This window comes from Copadichromis virginalis, linkage group LG1, assembly GCF_057382275.1.
Source record: "Copadichromis virginalis isolate Kocher_CV1m ecotype Utaka linkage group LG1, C_Virginalis_male_GT1.1, whole genome shotgun sequence".
NCBI lineage: Eukaryota > Metazoa > Chordata > Actinopteri > Cichliformes > Cichlidae > Copadichromis > Copadichromis virginalis.
The window spans coordinates 33,079,172-33,101,488 of record NC_140618.1 but is presented as its reverse complement, the minus strand read 5'-3'; the positions used below and the strand labels follow the sequence as shown (position 1 = coordinate 33,101,488).

General features: G+C 39.7%; 1 protein-coding gene across 1 annotated transcript; it reads left to right on the top strand.

Annotated features, from left to right (window-relative positions):
* The first annotated feature begins 827 nt into the window (after positions 1 to 827).
* On the top strand, positions 828 to 22,107 carry pamr1a (peptidase domain containing associated with muscle regeneration 1a). The gene is made up of 11 exons (XM_085460317.1): positions 828 to 1,199; positions 3,333 to 3,503; positions 3,673 to 3,798; positions 7,888 to 8,002; positions 8,523 to 8,740; positions 16,590 to 16,787; positions 16,908 to 17,102; positions 17,357 to 17,423; positions 18,090 to 18,355; positions 19,432 to 19,772; positions 20,349 to 22,107. Exons 1-11 carry the CDS (start codon positions 1,115 to 1,117, stop codon positions 20,922 to 20,924), a joined length of 2,358 nt encoding a protein of 785 aa, XP_085316443.1. The 5' UTR covers positions 828 to 1,114; the 3' UTR covers positions 20,925 to 22,107.
* Positions 22,108 to 22,317: the final 210 nt, after the last annotated feature.

Sequence of the window (22,317 nt, the reverse complement as noted above, 5' to 3'; positions counted from 1 at the left end):
AGTCCCACAGACAACTATACAAAAACCATTACAGCGACTAAAAGGAACATAAAACATTCAAACATGACATGTAAACTCTATGCAAAGTACTGTAGATCAACTTAATATCAACATATGTGATGAAACCATGTTTTTTTGTTATTGTTATTTATAAAATAAAAGAAGTGAAAGGCAACACCATCCACATCTTCAAGATGAATAATTTCAATGCTCTAACTCGTTTAGAAAAAAAAGAAAAAAGAACAAAAAGAATTTAATAGCAATGTTAAATTTGTTGTAATATCTAGAATATTAGGTATCACAACAAGTTTACCTCATGTCTTTTAAAGTCTCAAATTGTCTGTTCACGCCCTGCTTGTAAGGGAAAGCATGAAAACAGATACTTAAATATGGAAATACTAAAAGCTTAGGCGATGGAAAAGAAACCTTGGACATAAAGTAAGCGGTGATGAGCTGTCAGCCTCATAGCTTCAGGCACATAAACATTTCATAACAACTTTAGAGAGTACATCTGTTATTCGTTTTCCAAGATGTTGTGAAGCTGTCACGTCTAGTATGACAGCTGGTGCATGATGAACTATCAGTAAACGCATTTGGGTCGATGCACATGAAAATCTTCAATTGTATCATGAAGTGTTTCTGTGCAAAAACAACTGGTTTTGAGTGTCTAACTTGCAGCTTCAGAAAGATTCCCTTAAAAACCTTCCTCACTGGACTTGATGGATATTTTTTGCCTGCACTTTCTTCATCTCTTTCCGCTGTTCTTCTCATTATCGTCTTTTTATTCCCACTAAATGCACTTTCCACTACCTTTGCCAATATTTTTCCATTCTTACTCAGCGCACACACCGGACTCATAACAAGAGGAGAGGAACAGGAACTGCTTGCAGACCCAGTACAGTTGTGCACAACTTCAGACCAAATGCAATCTTTCACAAGATGAGAGCACAACGGAAGGAATGGGTTAAAGATTTCCGTCCACCGTGCTAACACAGGAAAATGAATCGTCTATAGCCAGTTACACTTCAGACAGACCAGGATACTGTGGATATCATCAAGCTTTTGCTCCTTTCTTGGAGTTTCTCGGGAGGTTTCTTGTTGTTTGGCAGCCACCATGCTTCCTTTCCTCACAAAGAGCGTCCCCCTAATCTTCCACCTCTTCCTAAATCTCAGTTTGTGTCTAATGGGCTGGACACACGGTAAGTAAAATACATTATATTCTGATTCTGAAATTCCAATGAGACCGTCTTTGTGAACTTTTGTGTCTTTATGGGAAAAAAAAAGTTTTAACAAGAAATAAGCCAGCTGACTGAGTTGCTGACTAATTGTGGAGTTATTTTATAACTATGAGTCACTTCTTCTGCTCATCTGAGACTTCAGTCACTTCATGCTATGCACTCAGTGTGGCTTACTGAAACAAGAGTAAAACGTACACAGATACAGATATCAGGCATACCAGTGACTAAAGCTGGGATACTTTTACAGTTGAATTCATTTGCCTTTGTGAGTAGAATTAAACCTGGGAAAGCTGTAATTGTTTGTTGCCCTTTGGGAGCTATAACCTGAGAAACATGTTCACTGATTGACTGCAGTTTTCTGTTTGAGAGAAAACTACCATTACACAGCAGGTATATTCATTAGTGCTCCAAATGAAGCATCATAAATTGGATTTTGGGATGTATTTGGATCAGCATCAATGTGACACTAGGTTTAACCTCCTAAGACCCAAACTCTTCCACAGCATGCATTTTTAATTTCTCTTTGATCTTTGGGCATATCGATGAATGTAAAAACAAAATTACCTATTTTTTTTTTACCTAATTTTTGTTTCTAAGAAAAATGAGAGCCACATATGAGGATATTTGTTTAAAATTTCGATAGAACAGTAGCAGTATAATGTTCTCGTAAGTGGATATCAGGCCCTTGTAGAGCAAAATTTAGTATTTTGGTCAAAATGTGATGGCCACATATGTGGATGCCAGGTCCTAGGAGGTTAAACAAGGGCAAACTGAGATTTGGTGTACACACACTGTATACTCGTATAGCCCTGTTTGATTTTGATGTTTTTTACCTGCTGTAAAAGATCAATATGGTGCCATTCCGTCATGTGATATGTTCTTGGAAGTTTGATCTGCCTCATCAGACGATATTTGAAAGGGACTTGTTGGTACTGTTGACTATTTTTCTACAATCACAAATCCCACAGTGTGTGTCTGACAAGGTGATTAGCAACACAGGGGCACCACAGGGGACTGTCCTCTCCCCCTTCCTCTTCACCCTCTACACCACAGACTTCAGCCACTGCACAGAGACCTGCCATCTTCAGAAGTTTTCTGATGACTCTGCGGTGGTTGGATGCATCAGCAGGGATGATGAGACAGAGTACCGGGCTGTGGTCGACTCCTTTGTCACGTGGTGTGAGCAGAATCATCTGCAGCTCAACGTGGCAAAGACCAAGGAACTGATCGTGGACTTCAGGAAGACCAGGAAACACTTGACCCCTGTTTCAATCCAGGGGGTCAGTGTTGACATTGTGGAGGACTATAAATACCTTGGAGTACACATTGACAATAAACTGGACTGGGCTAAAAACACCACAGCACTTTACAGGAAGGGCCAGAGTCGTCTCTATTTTTTGAGGCGACTGAGGTCCTTCAACATCTGCCAGAAAATGCTGAGGATTTTCTATGAGTCTGTTGTGGCCAGTGCGATCCTCTATGCTGTTGCATGCTGGGGGAGCAGGCTGAGGGTCGCAGATGCCAACAGACTTAATAAACTGATCCGTAAGGCCAGCAATGTTGTGGGGATGGAGCTGGACTCCCTCAAGGTGGTGTCGGAGAGGCGGATGCTGTCCAAGATAAAGACAATGTTGGATAACACCTCCCACCCACTCCATGACATGTTGGTCAGTCACAGGAGCTCGTTCAGTGAGAGACTGAGATTACCGAAAAGCACCACTGAACGACACAGGAAATCATTCCTGCCTGTGGCCATCTCCCTGTACAACGCATCCACTTAACACACTGTTTGCTGCTACAGCTACACATGTTTCTTTTCCAAATATTTATTTATAAGTGACTTATGTATGTATGTATGTATATATATGTATATATTGTACTATTCTTAGTTAGCGTATTGTCTGTCTTGTCTTAATGTTGGTTTAAAATGGAGCACTGTAACAAAAAATAATTTCCCCCAGGGATCAATAAAGTATTCTGATTCTGATTCTGATTCTGAAACACATAATTTACGATTACTTATTTTACTTATGCTGAGGTTTCCACTGGCAGTTCTTAGATTTAAAATCTAAATATTTTCCTTTTCCTTCACAGCCCTGAGGGGAGACAACTGCCCGAGCTCTCAGTGGAACGTGATGTGTCGCCCGTGTTGTGAGTACCACCTGATCCAGTGTCGGTGTCCATCAAAAGGCACAAGGGTAGGCTACACTGTTCCCTGCTGCCGCAATGTCCTGGATGAATGTGACCCCTGTATTGTTCATCCAGGTAAATTCTTGTCCTTTTCTGTTTTTTCTAAACAAAACATATTACATGATATATTGTTGTGAAAAAATATCAGAGCTGTTGTGGTATACTGCAAATGACTAGGAGTTCCAATTTATCTTAAAAAATGTTTTCGATTATTACTTTTTGCTCTGCCGTTGTCTCTCTCCAGGCTGCAGTCTATTTGAGAATTGTAAAACCTGCAACAATGGAACATGGAGAGCTAATGATGACTTCTTCGTGAATGGGAAGTATTGTACTGAGTGCCGTCAAGGCTGGAGTGGAGGGGATTGTAAAAGTGAGTAAGTGCTTTAATGAAGTATTCCTGTGAGGCCTGACCAAGCTACAGAAATGTCTAATATTATGAATCATATTCTTAAATGTGATTGCTGATAGGAAAACAGAGATCATGCAAAGCCTACATTATGAAGTGAAAATGAACAGATAAGTGCAGTGCTGATCTTTTTTTACAATCCCAGGTTGTTTTTCTCTAAGGGATTTTCATTTTATGTCACATTTGCCAGTGTAGTGTCTTATATTTAGTCAAAAATATTGGGATGCTATGTAAAATGTAAATCAAAACAGAATGCAATAATGTGTCCTCTCATGAATCCACACTTTATTCACGATAGAAGACATCAAATATTTAAACTTTGATGAGTTATTATTTCACAAAACTGATTAGCACATTTTGAAATGTTGGGATGGGGCCACAAAAGGCTGGAAAAGTAACTGGTTCTAAAAAGAAATACTTGGAGACGTGCTATATAATTAGTTAGTTTAATTGTCTACAGGTCAGTAACATGACTCTGTATGAAGACAGCATCCCTGACAGAGTCTGTACTCTCACTTTTTTATACTTATCTGTATAAAAAGGGCATCTTAAAGAGGCAGAGTTTCTCAGAAGTTGAAATGGGCAGAGGTTCACCAGTCTGCAAAAACTTTAATCTGCAAATTTTGGAACAATTTCAAAATAATGTTGCTCATTGTAAAATTGTAAAGAGTCAGAAGATCCCATTCAAAGATTCAGGGAATCTGGAGAAATCTTTGTGCATAAGATATAAGATCAAGAAGTTAATATTGCATGCCTGTGATCTTCTGGCCCCCAGCAGTAGTGCATTAAAAACACACAACAGGAACACTTCCGGAAATCAAAGTTCACTGTGCCAACTGCAGATACAGGTTAAAGACATATGTGAAGATGATCCCAGCTTCTCTGAATCAAAGCACATTTAAAATAGACAGTGGAAAACTTCACAGACACAGTGGAAAACTGTTCTGTGGTCAGATGAATCTAAATTTGAGATTCTTTTAGGAAAACATGGACGCTGTTATCCTCTGGGTTAAAGAAGAGTGGGACCATCCGGCTTGTTTGCAGTGCTCAGTTGAATACACTGCATACAAACTGTATACATACCTGAAGACTTTACATAAATTCATTCAAATAACTCTAAAAATACTAAAAAGAACTATCACAACCAATAAAGAAATAACTAAGACACAAACTGACTTAATTATTTTCTTTATTGGCCAAAGGGCTCCATTCTCTGTGACTGTGATAAGATGTGCACCAGGATACCAGTTATGAGCACTAACCCAGTAAATCATATTCATGATCTGACATTTACATGGAACAGTGAGGCAGAGAAGTCCTATTATTCATCCCCCTGCATACATGATAAGTAGCTAACACTATTTACTACAACAGAAGTACAAATACATGCAATCATATTAAGAGACAGACAGCTGCTCTGCGAATAATGCCAAGCAGAAACATGTGCATAATGATATTTCATCTCACCGCTTCTATTTCTTCTTTGGACTAAGATGAAAACAATCCTCAATTCTCCTTTTTTGTTACTCAGAGCCCAGTTTTTGTGGAAGAAGCTGTGTACAGGATGCTGAATAGCACTGTGCAGCACACACACACACACACACACACACACACACACACACACACACACACACACACACACACACACACACACACACACTGACAGACCCTGGCCTTAGTTACAATTCATTAGAGTTGATGCAAACCAGTACTCGTGCAAACTTTAACTACAAATGTTACACACAAAGTCACAAAACAAACAAATTCTATTTTTCTTTATAAAGAACACTTGAACTTACGGTTCAGCCACTGCTTGATCCACACACATCCAGCTCAGGAGGACACTCAGTGTCCATGTCAGAATTCTTGAACAGCCCATGACTCACTGCAAAGATTTTCAGAGTCAGCGTCTGTTAAATAGACACCCCCTCAACCCCCATGCCCCTCCCACTTAGCACAGATACCAACACCCATGACAAGCCCCGTCTATTTGGTCTCCAGATATCTTAAAAGTCAATCATTTATAGATTTACAAAGCACAAAACGTTTATCATGCAACAATTTCTACAAGTCCAGTATATCGTTGGAAAAAAGTCTAATGTTTTTTAGTTACTTATGATGTAGGGCTTTCTTTGTTTAGTATTTGATGCTGTCTTCAAAATTAAACATTAAAAGCTAGTAGCAAGTATTGAAAAGTTTTCAATTCCCAAATGTGTCCATGTACTTAATAAAAAGCAGATATTCTATTGTTTTATCCTTTAACTTTTGTCAATAATGGAAAGAAAGAATTATTTTCTGCACCTGTTGATATTTTCCAAAATCTGGGGAGGGAACATACTTACAGTAAGTGTTGCAACAGTGCCCTTTAACCTGGGTGAAATGCTTTTTTGCTTAGTTTGTTAAATCAATAGTGTAGACATACCATCCTCAAACATAACACATGGATCAGAACAGTAAAAATATGTTGTACATAAATTCAGTTGCTTGAAGTCACAATGTCATCAGTGACTGCATTCCTACCATTTCTAGTAGATTCTAGTAGATTCATAGTGGCAGTAACATCCAAGCTACCCAACATCCAAACTTCAGAAAAAGAAAAAGAAAAAAAGAAAAGAAAAGAAAAAAAAAAAAAAAGAAAAAAAAAAAAAAAAAGAAAAAAAGAAAAAAAGAGTTGATGCTGACAGTGCTCGTTGCCACAAATGCAACAATTCTGCTGAAAGGCAGGTAAAACAAAAAATGTAAAAGTGACTTATGACTGAATAACAGGCGTCCATCCATCCATCCATGCATCCATTCTTATCCGCTTATCCTTATCAGGGTTGTGGTGAGGAGGCGTTAGGGTGCTGCAGTCTATCCAAGTTGTCATAGGACGAGAGGCGGGGTACACCCTGGACAGGTCGCCAGTCTGTCGCAGGGCTAATAACCTTGAGACCTTGTCCTTTTAGTAAACTACTTTATTAAATTAATTAAATTACTTAATACATGTCTCCAAGGAACATAAGAACCTTTGTTTTTGTCTGAGATGCTGGTACCCTATGACATCCTGTGGCTCAGAGTGTTGTGTAAAGGGAAGAAAACATCAAGAGGAAACATCACCACCATTTAATGTAAAATAAATATCTTTAGCATCTCCAAAGTATGTACAGTTCATGTATGCAGCAAAGGATATACGGGAAAAGCTGTTTAATAATCAGATCTATGGTTAAGAATTTTCAAAATGACACAACCTTCGTTGCAATACACATTATGGACATTTGGTGGCGACAGTGCTTTTTATTGGTTTGCCTACAACTGTATGCAGCCTAGTGTCTACTTAGAGCTCAAGTTCACAAAAAGAATAAAAAGATGGATGAATACTACTTTAAAAAATATATATATATACACAACTACAGATACAGATACAACAACAACCACCACGTAATAATTTAGACCAACTGTAGTGTGAGACTCAGTGCAACATGAAGCTGATATTAGTGCAAAGTAAAAAAGTTTACTTAGTTGCCACTGCTATTCTCTCACATGGTACTTTTTCCATTCTCTACATTTAATGGCGTTGGGGAAATTGCCACTCAGGTGTTATTCTGTCATGTTCTAACATTCTGAGTTACACAAAAGAAGACATTTGGACATTGGGCAATCTCTCTCTTACACAGGCTTTTTACAGAATGTTCTACACAGGCTGACCAACTCCTTGAATAGACTGAATGATCTTATTCTGGGATATTTTTTTAAAATTCTAAACAACCCCATTCCCTTAGCGAAGACTGGTCAACATCAATTCAACATGGCTTTAGTATCTCGTCTTTCTTTTTCTTAACAGCATTAATAGCAGCATGATGATGATAATCAGAACCATCCGAATCCCCCCCGCACACACACACGCACATATATGTATATTTCTTTTTCCTTTTTTTTTTTGGTATTATCTGCCCTCTTACACAGCATGTCAAATTATGGGGCTTAGCTTGCAACAGTCAAAATGCTCAGTGCCACTGAGATAAGTACACATTTAATGGGTATAAGTATAAGTAATTATAGTTCTCTTGTTGGTAGCATGTGGAGGCATCATTCAGCGAGCTCAGGGTCACATAGCCCTGGAGAGTTACCCAACAAATGCTCGATGTGAATGGATAGTGCAAATGGAGAGGGGAAGCAGTATCCAGCTCAGGTAGGTAACTTTTCCAAAGATCTGATATGAAAATCATTCAACACTGAAGGCACATGATTTGATCAAAGAGAAAAGATTTAGTTAAGTCTCTATTTGAAAGGCTCAGAAGGGATCAATGTGACCTCAGGTAATAAAGAACTGCTGAGCTGCAGATGATACAGGAGAGAGTCAAGCAATCTGGCGGTTGCAATTGACTGTGTTGGAATAATAAAAGAGCTGGAGATGAGCGTACTTTAGAGTGAGGACATTCTTGGGTTCAAAGCAGGGTAACAGTTACAAAACAAATGGTATCATTTTGTTTGTTTGGGAAAATAATGTACTTTTCAGTAAAAATACATAGTAGAACATTAACATAAGATATAGAAATTTCTTTCAAATCTATACTTTGGATTGCCGTTAACTAGTATAACTCATTCATCCCGCTTTATATCTGTCCTGTTAACGTGCTATACATCAGACTTGGCATGGGGATTAACTCACATCAGGTGACAAACATCATTTCTGTATTGTTTTGCTGCAGATTTTCACTGCTGAGTTTGGAGTCTGACCACAGCTGTCGTTACGATTACGTCGAGGTCCGTGATGGTGACAGCCTGACTTCTCCTGTGATTGGTCGGTTTTGTGGGGATCAGTTACCTCCTCCAATAAAAAGCTCCGGGAACTTCCTACACATTCTCTTCACCTCTGATGGCTATAATAACTTTGATGGCTTTGTTCTTACATTTCAGAAAATTTCAGGTAGGTATTAATCATAAGCAATGTGAATGCATACACACTGCCGCAGGACAGACAATATAACACAAACACTTAACATTATAATGCAGCGTAATACAATTGGTCACAATAATGTTTTAAAGCCTGTCCATGGAGGCAGACTGGATTTATATTGGATTACATTACATTACGATACGTGGCCTTTTATTTTGTTATCACGGTATATGAGTCAGCGTATGCTCTGTGTGAAGGGTTTTTTTCCTCTATGTAATCCACATACAAAACAAACAATACAAATGTGTTAGGCTCAGTGTGCACACAGGCAGTTAACAAATTAGAGAAAAAGCATTTTTTATTATAATTAGAGGGAAGAGTTACAGCAGACCTGTACAAAGCTGTTAGGACTGATAGCGTCTATTTTATGATATACATATAACAAATACATGGCACTATTCATGTATTTTGTTTCTATGCAGCACATTTCGTCGACGTACCTTTACTTTCACTCTTCATCTGTGTCTGTGCAGCCTCCTTCATAGGGCAGTGATGTGAGACGGACAGTCAATGACACAGATTTATCATACCTGCTCCTCTCTGCCCCATTTACCGCCTTTAAAGCAAATCATGCATCTAACTTCAGTCCCATTTATACAGTCTTTTCCCTCATTGGGCATCAACTGTGGTTTCCTAATCCCAACATATCAAAGCACCACGGCATGAATGAGAGTTATGGCAGTCTTCAGTAATAATTCTGTTGGAAAAAAATAGAGGGACGTATCCAGAGAATGATTTAAGATTTTTTTTCATGTATGCAGAAGATGCCCTATTATTAGTAATAATCTCTAGTGCAACATTGAGCTTCATAGTCCTACAAGATCTATCTATATATCTATTAGGGGTGCAATGCTACACAAAATTCACGGTTCGGTTCGATACTTTGGTGTCACGGTTCGATATTTTTTCGATACAAAAAAAATGTTCATGCCTTTTTAATTTGTCATTTATTAAAATTATAAATATATATATTTTAACTCAAAAGTACAGTTTTTAAATTTAATGTTGCTGAAACAAAAGTAATTAAAAAAATAAATATATCTCAGGGCTCTCAAAATTTCAAAATCCCTGGTAGCCCTTCGGGCAGGGACTCTTCAGTTTTTGGTAGCCCAAAATAAATTTAAGTAGCCCGAATAAAAAAGAGAGCAATTTTTTGATTGATGTTTTGTTTCCTGTTTTGTTTCCTTTGCAATAAAATACATTAAAGTATAATATTGTAAAGGAAACAAAACATTAATCAAAAAATTGTTGAAAAACAAATTACAACATTGTATAAAAATTACAATCATCAACTCAAATACAGTGGGGCAAGAAAGTATTTAGTCAGCCACCGATTGTGCAAGTTCCCCCACTTAAAATGATGACAGAGGTCAGTAATTTGCACCAGAGGTACACTTCAACTGTGAGAGACAGAATGTGAAAAAAAAATCCATGAATCCACATGGTAGGATTTGTAAAGAATTTTTTTGTAAATCAGGGTGGAAAATAAGTATTTGGTCAATAACAAAAATACAACTCAATACTTTGTAACATAACCTTTGTTGGCAATAACAGAGGTCAAACGTTTACTATAGGTCTTTACCAGGTTTGCACACACAGTAGCTGGTATTTTGGCCCATTCCTCCATGCAGATCTTCTCGAGAGCAGTGATGTTTTGGGGCTGTCGCCGAGCAACACGGACTTTCAACTCCCGCCACAGATTTTCTATGGGGTTGAGGTCTGGAGACTGGCTAGGCCACTCCAGGACTTTCAAATGCTTCTTACGGAGCCACTCCTTTGTTGCCCGGGCGGTGTGTTTTGGATCATTGTCATGTTGGAAGACCCAGCCTCGTTTCATCTTCAAAGTTCTCACTGATGGAAGGAGGTTTTGGCTCAAAATCTCACGATACATGGCCCCATTCATTCTGTCCTTAACACGGATCAGTCGTCCTGTCCCCTTGGCAGAAAAACAGCCCCATAGCATGATGTTTCCACCCCCATGCTTCACAGTAGGTATGGTGTTCTTGGGATGCAACTCAGTATTCTTCTTCCTCCAAACACGACGAGTTGAGTTTATACCAAAAAGTTCTACTTTGGTTTCATCTGACCACATGACATTCTCCCAATCCTCTGCTGTATCATCCATGTGCTCTCTGGCAAACTTCAGACGGGCCTGGACATGCACTGGCTTTAGCAGCGGAACACGTCTGGCACTGCGGGATTTGATTCCCTGCCGTTGTAGTGTGTTACTGATGGTGACCTTTGTTACTTTGGTCCCAGCTCTCTGCAGGTCATTCACCAGGTCCCCCCGTGTGGTTCTGGGATCTTTGCTCACCGTTCTCATGATCATTTTGACCCCACGGGATGAGATCTTGCGTGGAGCCCCAGATCGAGGGAAATTATTAGCGGTCTTGTATGTCTTCCATTTTTTGATGATTGCTCCCACAGTTGATTTTTTCACACCAAGCTGCTTGCCTATTGTAGATTCACTCTTCCCAGTCTGGTGCAGGTCTACAATACTTTTCCTGGTGTCCTTCGAAAGCTCTTTGGTCTTGGCCATGGCGGAGTTTGGAGTCTGACTGTTTGAGGCTGTGGACAGGTGTCTTTTATACAGATGATGAGTTCAAACAGGTGCCATTCATACAGGTAACGAGTGGGGGACAGAAAAGCTTCTTACAGAAGACGTTACAGGTCTGTGAGAGCCAGAGATTTTCCTTGTTTGAGGTGACCAAATACTTATTTTCCACCCTAATTTACGAATAAATTCTTTACAAATCCTACCATGTGGATTCATGGATTTTTTTTTCACATTCTGTCTCTCACAGTTGAAGTGTACCTCTGGTGCAAATTACTGACCTCTGTCTTCATTTTAAGTGGGGGAACTTGCACAATCGGTGGCTGACTAAATACTTTTTTGCCCCACTGTACTTGGTTCTAATTGAACAGAAATTTCTATGAACTTGTAAGAACTGTGTAGGACATGAATCAGTCTGTGTCAGATCCTGAATTTGAAATTTCCACTGAAGTCACGGGTAAGAGGCAAGTGGAACCAAGAACTATGCCATTTGCTTTTTGAAGTTTGCAAAGACTGCTAAATTGTGCCAGTGGTAGTTCACTCTTTGCAACATAGTACGCTGTTCTAAACAGATTTTTCAGGTTTATTTTTAGTATGTTATTTGCAATTGGTGTTTGTTCTGGGAAAGATATTGCAGACTGAGCAATAATGCATTTCTTGCATTTCTCATGGGTTCTAATGGGGGCCTTTCTTAAAATGACTGGTCCCAGTAACAAAGGCGCTTGTCGACTCAGAAATCGAGAGAAAACCAACAACACACCCGGCAGAACATTATGTTATTTACACGGGTGCACATAAGTGGTTCGCATGTGCGCATTCGCTGTCAAAATAAAAGACGCGCACCAGATAAGAAGTTGCAACGCGCGTTTGCGTCCATTTAAAAGGCCCTGTTTTGTCCGCTAGAGTGGGATTTTCACGGCACATTCTGCACCACATCTCTGTGCGTTCATCATTTGTTTGAAGCCAGCTCACCTCCTGCAACCACTTTTCCGAGAATACGCGCTTCTTTTGTGGTTCGGACTCCTTCTGACATTTGTTTGGAGGTGGAGGAACACCAAAGTAATTGCTTAAAGGAGCTTGCTTCTTCGACATCTTTAAGAGTTCTAAACAAATGTCTGTCCTCCTCCAGAAAATCTTATGTATGCAAACACGCGTTGCAACTTCATATCTTGTGCGCGTATTTTTTATTTTATTTTGACAGCGAATGCGCACCTGCAAACAGTTATGTGCAGCCCTGGTTATTTAGCTCGTCATATTGCAGCCACAGAAATTCTTTTGTCCAAGAAACCATAAAGCTGCACTTTCTTTTTGCCTTATAGTCTGATTTGTCCTAACTTTTCTGTTTTGTGGTAAGCTTTTCTTTGGCTGTCACTTCTTCACCCTGACCTGTCTTATTTGGCTCAGCAGAACTAAAATATATATCCTGCTGCTTTTACACACACACATAACGGTCAGCGATTCTCTGCGCGATCAACCTCTCACATGTTTAAGCTTGCTGCAGGAGATTTCACTTGTCATGTTTGCATAGTAAGCTAACGATTGATAAGACGATGTCAGAGGAATTGGTGCGCAAATTATCATCACTCACCAATCAGTGCTGTCGCTCTCTATACACAGTTTGCGCGATTGCAAAGTGAAAGCAAAAAACAAGCACAAATTCAAACGCGATTTCAATATGTCACATATTGACAGTGGCTCACCGATGCCAATGACATAATTACCCAGCTACATTTCCGAAAGAATGCAAAAGCATTGACATATATTTTTCCTTCCTACAATAGCCCGACGGGCAGGGCAGAGATAGATTTTGGTAGCCCGACTGGAAAAATCACTAGCCCCGGGACGTCGGGCTAGCGATTTTGCAAGCCCTGTATCTGATTGAGGAATCACTCATCTTTGGAAAAGAGAGTTTATTACAGAGAAATGGCTCTTTCCAAAATAAAAGCTATACTATATGCTTCTTCTGGGCTATATTCTCAGCAGCATATTGTAGCGGGTCAGGGCTGTTCGGGGTTCTGTTTGTACAGTTATGTTTTGTTTATGTTGCCATAGTGACGGGTGACGCCCTCTCGCTGCAACGGTGTGTCCTTCCGGGGTCAGAGGGCGCCCTGTGTGTTGTTGTAGTTGTTGCTGTGCGGTTGCCGCGCTGAGCAGTTAGCTAGCGGCAGTGTTCTTCTGCAGATGTCAATAAACGGCTGTGCTCCCTGGCTAGCTCACGGGAAGCAAGACCAAACGACACCTCCGTCTCCTCGTTGTCTGAGCTCACCACATTGGTGTCAGAAGTGGGATGATGGTGGCACCCCATGTTCTGACCCGAGTGCGCCAAAAGAAGGCACCTGGACATTTGCAGGACTTTTTGTGGGGTAATGGGGTCGTCAAGGACGACTGACCCCTTAAGTGGGGGCTATGTAGCGGGTCAGGGCTGTTCGGGGTTCTGTTTGTACAGTTATGTTTTGTTTATCTTGCCATAGTGACAGGTGACGCCCTCTCACTGCGACGGTGTGTCCTTCCGGGGTCAGAGGGCGCCCTGTGTGTTGTTGTTGTGTGGTTGCTGCGCTGAGCAGGGGTCCGTTCTTCGTACCTTGCTAAGTAAGTTAGCTGGATTTGATTGTTGACGATTTCGCCTGATCTTGGATCGTTCGGTTCTCCGAAGCTCATCCGGGACTTGCTGTCATAGCAACAGATCCGTAAGCATAAACCTGCTCGGGAGCAGGTTTACTTTATGTAAACAGGATTAGATCGCGGCCACTCAGGTATGTCCGCTTCATGTATACGAAAGCAACAGCAATATTTTACCACTGTTTTACCATAAATAAATAGTATCAATGTAACTAAAGATAATGCAGTATTTGATTCTTTTATTGATTCCATACAGATACATACAGGTCATTTCCTAAAAAAAGGGAAATGTACTATTAATCATTCTATTTCATGTATGTGATTATTACAGATGTAATTCATATTTTAGAGTAGTAATAGTAAATTACTTCGTGTAATCAGGATGAGAGACCATGGCTATAAAAGTGAAGGTGGATTTGGGAAGTCTGTCGCAGCCATGTCCTGTCCGTATACGCGAGCCACCCATTGTGGAAGGTGCAAGATTGATATGGAGAGTTCTCAGAATTCAGCGTATATTGCGGGATAGACAGGATCCTTTAGCTCAGCGCGACAGTGTGCTCATAGAGAGATATCGATTTTCCCGTGAGGGTATTATTTACTTAACCAACTTGTTGACGAGGGGGTGCAGGACCACCACCTGTCTTTTTTTGCTCTGCCCTTTTCTTGGTTGCTGTTATAAACAAACAAACAGTTTATTTCAGGGTCTCTTTTCAAGAGACTAAAAGCAATATAAGTGATAAATATTACCAGTCTGTAGGATATTCTTATATTTCACGTTTACTTGTTCCCATGTTCTGGTGGGTCCTGTCGTGGCTCTAATGTGAAAGAGGATATAATATAATATAATATAATATAATATAATATAATATAATATAATATAATATAATATAATAAATTTACCCTACCGCCTACTGGTGTTGGCCAGAGGGGCCGATGGCGCGATATGGCAGCCTGGCTTCTGTCAGTCTGCCCCAGGGCAGCTGTGGCTACAACCGTAGCTGCTTCCACCAGTGTGTGAATGTGAGAGTGAATGAATAGTGTTATTGTAAAGCGCTTTGGGTGCCTTGAAAAGCGCTATATAAATCCAATCCATTATTATTATTATTATTATTATTATTATTATTATTATTATTATTATTATTATTATTAATAAATTACGAGTTTAATTTGTCAGCAACTTTCTGCCAGCCCTCTCTCCTTGCTTTTGCAGCCTTTGCAGTGTTCCCTTGCGTTTTAATTAAACTGAAACTCCTGAAATCCCTCAATCAAGAGTTCTTGCTCTGCTGCCGAAAAATGCTGAGTGCGTTCCTTCGACATTTTCGCCGACCAATCAAAGGGTTGCCGATCAATGTTTCTACTATCGATGCGTAGCCCCTGTTAAGCCACCCAGTGATCTCACATTACTTCATCCAGCTATACTAATCGTCAACAACAGGTGTGTTCGGAGAACCGGAATAGCGAGCTCAAAGTTAGCGCGATGATTTGATCTTGGATGTGTCATTTGATCTTGGATGTAGTAAGCAAGGTACGAAGAACGGACCCCAGTTAGCTAGCGGCAGTGTTCTTCTGCAGATGTCAATAAACGGCTGTGCTCCCTAGCTAGCTCACGGGAAGCAAGACCAAACGATACCTCTGTCTCCACCTTGTCTGAGCTCGCCACAATATTAAACATATCAGGTCTCCATAAGGAGAATCATGTGCTAACGGCTGTCTAAATGACTCGGGTAAAGTTTGTAGCATGCATGCTTGTTGTTTTTGTCTGCTTCCACTTGTCTTTGCACTAGGATGATGTCGGCGTAAATGTGTAGTCATATTCGTTGTGTTCCCACTAGTGCTGTCAGCGTTAATCTCGTTGAAATGACGTTAACGCCACAACACGGCAAATCTCCGTTAACGAGCTACCCCTGATCGCCCCGTGCGTGGGGCTAGACGGCCAACACGTTAACAAGCTAACTGCGCTAACACACTAGTTCCCACCCATGTAATTGAGCATTGCGTGGCACATCCAACATACTGTTTTACTTTAGTCCATGACGCGCTTACCTTCAGGGTCATACGTCACATGAAAACCAAAATAATTCCAAACGCCAGATCTGAATGAGGGTGGGGGAGGTTCAATTTGCCATGTTGCAAGGAGAGCTTAACTTCTGTCTCGCTAGCTTGCCCTGCGCTCTTCCTTATGACGATGCTGTCTGTGTTGAGTGCTCAGTGGATCTGCGTTCGACAGTGCAGCCTAGGCGGAGTAGTCGAACGCAGATTCACTGAGCGCTCAACACAGACAGCATTGTCAGAAGGAAAGTTGATAAAATAAATTACAAATTTTGTATTGTTCGATACATATGCGTACCGAACCGAAAGCACTGTATCGAACGGTTCAATATCGATACGAGTATCGTTGCACCCCTACTATCTATCTATCTATCTATCTATCTATCTATCTATCTATCTATCTATCTATCTATCTATCTATCTATCTATCTGTCTGTCTAAGAGATTTACACAGATAGATACTATCTATCGATAGATATAAGTTACTTTAGCTGTTTATATTATGTCAATATAATAATGTGCACCCTTATAAATGTTATGTTTATTGGTTATTCAGTGTTATCTTTCATTTATCACAGTCAGAAAATTTCTTTACAGTGTCAGCCATCAAGAATGTAGCATGCGCAGCACCAGACAAACCAGTGAATGGATACCTGCTGCCTGTATATGGTCCAGAAGAGGAGCTCATATTGGTAAACTATCGGTGCCATCCACCTTTCAGGCTGATTGGCATGCAGCAGAGGACCTGTCTACCTAATGGCACATGGAGTGGCACTGCTCCCTCATGTGTAAAAGGTTTTTCTTGTGTGTTTTAACTCCTCCCATGGTGCTTGTTGTGTTCTGTTATAGTGTTTGCACACTATTATTGACAGTTAGGAAATACATTTTTCTCTCTTTTGTCTCAACTGCATACAGGTCCAACAAGCCTGGTCCGGTGCGCTCCTCCACCCAAACTGCTCCACGGATATCACAGACCTGCTCTTGACTCAGCTGGAGGTGCTGAGACAATTGAGTTTTTCTGTAAAACCTCCTACATTTTAAGTGGAAACCACCAGAGTACCTGTCTCTCTAATGGATCCTGGAGTAGCAGGTCACCAAAGTGTGTTAGAGGTAATAGTTTTCAAAAAAAAAAAGGAAGAAAGATTTAGGTTGTAGCTGCTTTTCCTCCTCGTTGTTACATGAGGAAAAAAAATAGAGTATAGAGTATTACATTGTAATATATTGTAAACTGGGAAGTTTATAAAGAAAGATTAGACATTCTTATGTGTTTGTCACTACAGTATTTAAGTCCCTGATATTTTTAAGCAGAATCATTTACATACACATCTACTTATTGTTGCCACCTGCTTGATTTACCTTCACAGTCTGTCGAGAGCCCAGAGTTTCTGAACTTGTACGGCAAAGTGTTGTGAAGCCACACCTATTGCTAAGGTAATGTTATATGTGTGTATGTATGAGTTTTGCACACTTAAAGTTATTATTTTGGATTTTTTTTATGTTACTTTGTCATTATACAAATTGCTGTGATGGTTTTACTTTGTGAGGAAAAAAACTGAACAATCCGACAGACTTTCCTCTTCCCTGTTCTTTGATTTGATAGCAGTGACAGCAGTTTATGTAGCTATCTGGTGTATTGCCCTGACACATCTTTGAATTTTGCTCATATTCATGCCATGGGTGCTTCAAAGACCAGAATCGCGCACTTAAGTGCAGCATATTCAAAAAAAGCAATGTAGCATGCATGTGAAAGAAGAAGTCATTTATGCCCCTTATTGTGTCCCAGATGCTAAGCACTAGTAGAACTTGAAGCAAACATAGTTTATTCTCTTCTTGGTTTTATGATTGAGTAAATCCACACATTGAAAATGAAATGTCATTTAGCTCTAAAACAAAATAAGAAAGGACATGAGTGGGAGCACATTGGTAGAATTTGGAGGCTCAAAAAATATTGGAAATATCAGTTTGTAAACAATGAATAAGCAAATCTGTATATGGGTAAATAAAAGATAAACAAGATGTATGTATATGTATAAAAACTCACAATGCTTATCACACTGAAAAGATGAGCTTTAAAGGCAAACTATCTCTTTCTTTTAGACAGCGTTCAGACCAGACTCACCTCTCATCCAGATACAGCGTGGATGATTTGTTGTCCGCTGGCTTTATTCCACTAACATCCGGTGGATTGTCCAGAGAGAAAAATGATGACACCTCTTTGGCTGAGATACCTCGAGGTTTTCACCCAGTTTACACTAGCATCGACTACAAGTGTGCTTCACCTCTCTATCGAAACAAAGGAAGCTCTCGACGCACCTGTCTGAAGACTGGAAGGTGGAGTGGGCACTATGTTTCCTGCTCACCAGGTGAGATCAGCAAAAGTTTACGCTTGGCTTGTTAAGTGAAATCTCTCTTAAAAAACAGAGAAATATAAAACACCATATTGGTACATTGCACAGACACAAATACCAGCTAACTCGTGCTTATGGAGATGATACTTTTAGCTGCAAAGGGTCACCAAAGCAGGTGGAGCCACATGTTTGATTTTGCACATGCTTTTATGCTGAGTGCCCTTCCTGAAGCAACAATCTGATTTATCCTGGTTTTGGGCTGGTACAGTACCAGGAGTATGTTAGCCTGTGTCTCCTCCTGGTCTCAAACCAGGGATCTTTTGCATGCAAGACAAATGTGTACTTTTGTACTTCTGTGTACAGAAAAAGTATTAGTTTCACTGACTACAAGTGAGGAATAGACTCATCTGACAGGCTGTTAGTTACATATAGTTAACCAGTTTTAACCACACATTACCCGTTAGCCTTTCCTCATAATATCAAGTTTTTTTGCAACAAAGATGGTGATGGTGGAAACGCTCATCTTGAGGCTTCATAACATGATTCCAAAAACAAATGGTAGGAATTTGGTGGGTTTTTTAAAAAGCCAACCTAAAGTGGTCATTTGAGGAACTGCACTTTTTGGCTTTATTTTTCTTCTTGACCAATACATTCCAGCGTTGTTAGCAAATTTCAGAAGTATATTCTTAAGTAAGCTAAATTGATGTGTGAACTTAGCTCTTACACCTGAAAGATTGTAGTTTGACTAAAACGAAATAATGATGATCTGTTTGAGTTCAGAAGCAACCTACCGCAGATATTAGATTCATTCTGTAACATTTATATTGCAATTTTGTGACTCTTCTGCAGTTACACGAGTCACGACACTTTTAAATGAATCATCTTGGTCACAGTGACATCTTATTAAGAAAAAAATTACGCAGACTTATTTTGATTTTGAAGTAATTCTTTGACATTTCTGGAAGTCAACTGATCATCATTCTTACCTGTCTGTCTGTTTTTAAGGGCTAGATTCTAATTTTAAAGCCACTTTCACATCTGCACTGTAAAATTTAATACGTTTCTGTTCTTTGTCCTCTCTGATGTCACAGTTTGTGGCAAATTTGACGCTTTCAGCAGACACAACCTCTCCGACGCTCAGTGGCCGTGGCACGCAGCCATTTATATCCGCTCACCACCTGATCACACTGTGAGCACCTACACGTCCCCTGGAAGGATCATAACAGACCAGCAGGGGGCCTCAGAGGAGTCCACATTCTGGTTCCTGGCCTGCAGTGGAGCTCTTGTCGCCCAGCATAGAGTCCTGGTGGTGGCTCAGTGTGTGGTAGACAAGAACAAGCAGCAGCACATTCAGCCTGAACATGTGAAGGTTGTCATAGGCAAGCAATACCATACACCCAGGGATGTGTTGAAAAGCCAGCACCACCTGAGGGTAAAGTCCCATATGCATGACAACTTTTTACTGTTTAAACTTGCCTAAACAATGCAGTCTAAATGGATGAGCATGTAATATGCAAATAAAAAATATTCATTAATGCCTTTTTATATCAGTAAATCCTTTGCAGGTCAGGTTATATGGCAAATGGTCATCTCACTTTCACCCCACATTAAACCTAGAAGCCACCATTTGGCCTGAAAATGACCAAACAGTGCTCATAAATATGTGGTCTTACATTAGTTTTTTCTTTTTTTGTAAGTCATAAAGTGCAGAAATGCTTATAAATTCTGCAGCACAACAGTTGATAAAAAAAAAAAGAAAAATCAGTCTTAATTAAATTGAAGTTATTTTTTGGATATATATTTGTTTGTAAAGGTATAAAGTGGATAAGGTGCATATTTGATATGCACTTAAAGCTTACATGGAATGCAGCTATATTTTCTTTGGTTCTGCACATCTTGCATGCATATAATCTAATCTTGATGTGTATTCCAAAAACAACAAAACTTGGCATGCAACTCAGTAGTCTAACTTCCAATTCTCCCTCATCTTCTCTTTCTGCCCCAGCAGGTTTCAGAGATAGTAGTCCATCCAAATTTTTTCTCCTCACCAGACTCTGATGTGGCTGTGCTTAAGCTAAAAGACAAGGCCAAGATCAGAGAGCGCGTGTTGCCTGTGTGTCTACCCAAAACACAAGGAGGGGAGGTGACTGCGCAGGAGGCTTACACCGCGAGGTGGATTTTACCAAGCAATCCGAGGCACCTGGGCCACTCTGCAACCTTGAGCCTGACAAAACTTGTTGAGCTGACTGATGTTACTCATTGTGAAAGAGATTTTGCTCAAGGAGGGGCACATACCACAGCGATCAGTGACAATTCATTGTGTGTCATTAGCAAACCGTCCAGTCCTCAGAGCGCCTGCCCAATTGTTATTCCAGGCATCACAACCATGCCAGCTGTGTTTTCATCCACAAGGGCTGTCTTGTCAGGTCACGAGGATACTCACCGAGCCTCTAGTGCAGGCTGGCAGCTGCTTGGTTTAGAGAGAGCAACATCTTTTGAGAAAAACAACTGCAACCAACCGAGTTACACAGTTCACACACAAATTGCAAACTTTCAAGACTGGATAGAGCAACATGTGAAATAGGTGCTTTTGGTACAATCTTATAAAAGGCAGAATTTCAGCAATGTTAATAATTAAATCTGAGTTCTGTATATTTCAGTGCTGCTAATTATGCAAAACAAACTAAACTAAACTGGTTTTAAGCACCTAATGCATACCTACTTCCTATACTACCATGTGATCGTTAGAACTCTATTATGTGTTTGCACCTGCAGCGATCACTCCCATATAAAACACATCCTCATGCTTCTAAGAATAAATTGCTGTAATAAAAAAGACAGACAACTGTTGACCTATTTATTCTCAAAACACGGGTAGTTATGTAATTATTGACATCTAAAACATTAGTTCCAAGCAGTTATTGTTTTGTTTTTTAGTAAAGCTAGTTGATTTATAAAGTATATTGTGTGAAACATGTAACATGCTTTTCTACAATATAAATTGCACAATATGCATTAAAAATGTGTATTTCTGCATCATTTAACTTTTTGCCATTTCAAGTAAACTTTAATTGTGTTATATTTACAATCTATTTACAACTAGGAAATGAATTGTGTTTAAATAATTGTATCACACAATTTGACACAAAAACCATCTGCAAAGAACCTTGTGAGTACTTTTGACCAGCATTTAAATTGAATCTCATATCTCAAAGCTCATCCAGTGCTTTCTTGACTACTTTCACTTACTTTTCACATTTGGCAGTCCTCCCATCTTCATCTGGTCCAGAACATACCAAGTAGGCTGCTAACAAAAACTAACATCACTGTCTTCCAGTGAAATTCAAAATTCATTTTTATTTTTCATTAATTACAAACAAATATACAGTAATCCTGCTGAGACCCAATTCCACCTATCAGCCTCTCTGAATATGGGTCTTTTAACTGTTCCATGCTCTTATTTTATAACCATTGGCCACCACATTTTTAAGGTTGTAGCTGCATCTGCACACAGATTGAGCCTTCCTACCCTATCAAGGTGGCTGAATCTGTGTTTTGTTTGCTGATAACTCTTTTTTTTCTAGGTTTTTCTTAATCTTTCACCCAATATTCTTGGCTGTTTTTCACATCTAATGTGTGGAAGTGTGTGACAGGAAGGAGTGTATGATATATGCTCGTGTTTTTATACGTTTTGACACGTATGAGCACTTTTTCAAACACACTGCTCCAAAAATAAAGTTATTGTTATTGTTATTATCATTATTTTATTATTATTATTTTTATTGCACATTGTTTCAGTCATTATAAAGTACTTTAGAATTATTTCAATTGCAAATGAAATAGTTAGCCTATATTAACTTATCAGGAACAAACTGACTGGCAGCTAGGACTGGGCCATATCATACCGTTCACGGTAATACCAGTATAATGTTGGGCAACAATAAGAAAATAAAATATCACGATAGAATATGGGTAAA